At 46.5% G+C, this 2,939-nt stretch overlaps 1 protein-coding gene across 1 annotated transcript; it reads right to left on the bottom strand.

Moving 5' to 3' along the window:
- Positions 1–62: 62 nt before the first annotated feature.
- neurod6b (neuronal differentiation 6b) lies at positions 63–1,440 on the bottom strand. The gene is made up of 2 exons (XM_085378079.1): positions 1,428–1,440; positions 63–1,072 (listed from the first exon to the last, which is right to left on the bottom strand). The coding sequence occupies exons 1-2, from the start codon at positions 1,438–1,440 to the stop codon at positions 63–65; spliced, it is 1,023 nt and encodes a 340-aa protein (XP_085234205.1).
- Between the last annotated feature and the right edge of the window lie 1,499 nt (positions 1,441–2,939).

Below are 2,939 nucleotides of genomic sequence, written 5' to 3'. Positions count from 1 at the left end.
CACGACATCTGTGGGGGGAAATTGCATCGCTTCTCAAGCTTGAACTTTGTCCAGCTGATTGATTAATTGTGGAAAGAGCCATTAACTTCTCCTTGTGCTTGGAAGGACTGGCTGCGGACGTGCAGATCGTAAGGGAAACGGGCCTCTGGGGAGACTCGGTACATGGAGTTATGCGCAAGAGCCGTGCGCCCTGGCGCACCGCAGTAGCGCATGCCATAGTGGCTATTTTTGCCGTACTCTGGCGGGTCGTCGTGTTTTAGGGAGAAAATCCCGTTAAAGTTCATTGGTGGGCTCAGCTGGCCGTCGAAATGCGGGCTCCCGCTCTCCGGGGACTGGTTCTCGTAGTAGGGTTCGTAGGCGCTGCTGTAGCTGTAGTGACGGAACGGCTTGGCGCTACTGTCCAAGCTGCTCCCGCTGTGGCCGGGGGGTGTGTTCATGTCTGATCCAGGATACGGGTACATGGCATCGTAGGGCGCCCTCCCAGAGAACATCACCTCTCCGTTGTGGTCTGTGAGGAAGTTTCTCGCGTTCAGCTGTAAACAACCTGCCACCAAATTGGTCGTTGGTTGAGATAATCCTTTACACAAAGTCTGTACGAAGGCGAGGAGGTCCGGTCTCTTCCCTGCGCTAAGAGTCTCTGACAGGGCCCAGATGTAGTTTTTAGCCAGTCTGAGGGTCTCAATCTTGGACAGTTTCTGAGTTTTGGAGTAGCACGGCACAACTTTACGCAGGCTCTCTAGCGCAGCGTTCAAGCCGTGCATCCGGCTGCGCTCTCGGGCGTTGGCTTCCTGGCGCCTGAGTTTGGACCTGTCAACCTGCTCTTTGCCCGGTTTCTTTTTTCGGGGGCCTCGCTTTTTAGGAAGCCCGTTTTCATCCTGATCGTCCTCTCTCTCGTCCTCATCTCTGTCGGAGATGTCGTCCTCGATCTCCCTCATGTCTGAGTTGGATCTGTCAGGGTTATGTTGTCGCTCCTGCTCCAGGCTCTCAGGTAAGCTTTCACGGGGATAATTGGCACCAAACCGCGGCTCACACATTATATGAGGTTCCTCGAATGGCAGTGTCAACACATTTCCTGTAAAATCAAAGCGGAAACATAAACTATAAGGACAAGGTAGAACCCCGACGTCTTTTGAAGGTTGTCAGTTAATTACCTCGTGAATGAGCCCTCCCAAGAGGAAGAGTAACAAATTGGCAAGCAAGGCCAGTGTCACAGCTTGCTACCTTTTCAAAGGCATTACACTTAATTGCCTTTAGATTTGTGAAAAATAGCCATATTTTAAACCTTATATTACATCACATTAAAGTTTATGTTTGCTCCAAATCAGAGTCCAAAACTAGCCAATTGTACGCCACGTATTTAACCACGTTTTAACCCAGAATAAAAGCGCATGATCAGTCAACAAATTGCGAACAAAAACATTACTAACCTCTGGTCAGCATGTACCTTGCATGTTCCCGAATATCTCCTCTGAAACTGCGCCTCAGCTTCTTCACTCGCAAGCTACCAAATTGGAAGAAAGAGCTTAATTCTGCGCACTCTCTTTTCTCTGCCTTGCTGTGATCTGCTCTTCCCTTCCCCTCTCTCACTCTCCCTCCCTCTCTTCCCTTTCCCTCTCTCTTTGAGGAATGACACTCATGCCAACAGCGGGTACCCATGCCATCTGCCGCTGACGTCTTGTGGCAGCCGAGACCACGTGTTCATTGTCCCACGGGACCTCCGCTCCGTACCGATCATCTGGCAGCTCCGGTAATGGGCACCGGGAGGCCCGCGTTTACCGTCAGAAACAGAGACCGGAGAGGGATAACAACTAATATCTGCATCTCCCCGTAAGAAAGATGAATTAATGTCTTTTTGTCTGGAAAATTGGAGGGAGTTTGCAGAGATTCTCAACAGGTAGACAGATTATGAATTTCCGCACTATGTGATCCATGCAGAGCTAAGTATGCGCAAATAAAAGCTGTGCGGCGGAGATGGAAAGCTTAAAAAACCCTCTCCTACATCCCAAATTAAACTACATTAATAAATTAATTAAAACAATTGGAAATGTATTTGGGTGCAAAAGTAAATGAGGGGGGCGGCGGGGGGGAGCTCTTATATTTGGGTCAAAGGGGATTCAATAACAGCGTTTAGTCTAATTTTTTGATAAGGGTTCAGGACCCACTTTAACAGCATGAGCGTCACAGGTTTTGTGAGAATTCCTCGTGAGCATCATTTTTACTTGACTTTTGGAAATGACTCATTGCGTGTCTCAGGAGCAGCAGCTGTAAAACAGGTGAAAAACAAAAGATGTTCTACACATGTGAGTGAGTGAATCTGTGAGTGATGCACTCTTTGCATCATGACTTCTGTCAAATATTTCCAAAACATTACAAAAAAAATAATCTTTGACCTCTCTGGCATCTACAAAACCCCAGATTATATCAGTAACAGTGGTATCAGTGTTCATTTCTGTGTCTGGTTCTTGTGCTTTTGGAAGCAAAAGCAATGTTTTTGTTAATGCAATGCTCATATGGTCAATTTACTATTTAATTACCCTCACTGAATGCACCGCCCTCTTGGTGGCAAAGGGAAGGGTTACTTCTAAAATGCTTAGTTAGTTAATGAATACTTTTTTAAATTCTCCTCTCAAGAAACAAAGGAGAAGCTGTTAATGCAGTTAGCAAACAATGTACTTAAGCTGGAGTGCATAGAAAGTATACATAATGATTGTTACTTACATAGATGGAGTGTTTGGGTCTAAGGTCATATCTCCCATATTACCATCACTATTCTGGCTGCCAGTCAGATTTTGAACTGATTTCATAATTGTTTTTTAGGCATTGCTTGGGTTGGCAACTTTTTACCTCTCTAACCTTTGAAGTTGGCATGCTCCCTCCAGATTACGGAAGTCTGAAGCTGAGCAAATGTTCCTAGCTTTCCCGAGCTCCCGATTAAAGCA

This window comes from Diplotaxodon limnothrissa, linkage group LG18, assembly GCF_057381915.1.
Source record: "Diplotaxodon limnothrissa isolate DT_005_m linkage group LG18, D_limnothrissa_male_GT1.1, whole genome shotgun sequence".
Taxonomy (NCBI): domain Eukaryota; kingdom Metazoa; phylum Chordata; class Actinopteri; order Cichliformes; family Cichlidae; genus Diplotaxodon; species Diplotaxodon limnothrissa.
This window is presented reverse-complemented; position numbering and strand designations above follow the sequence as displayed.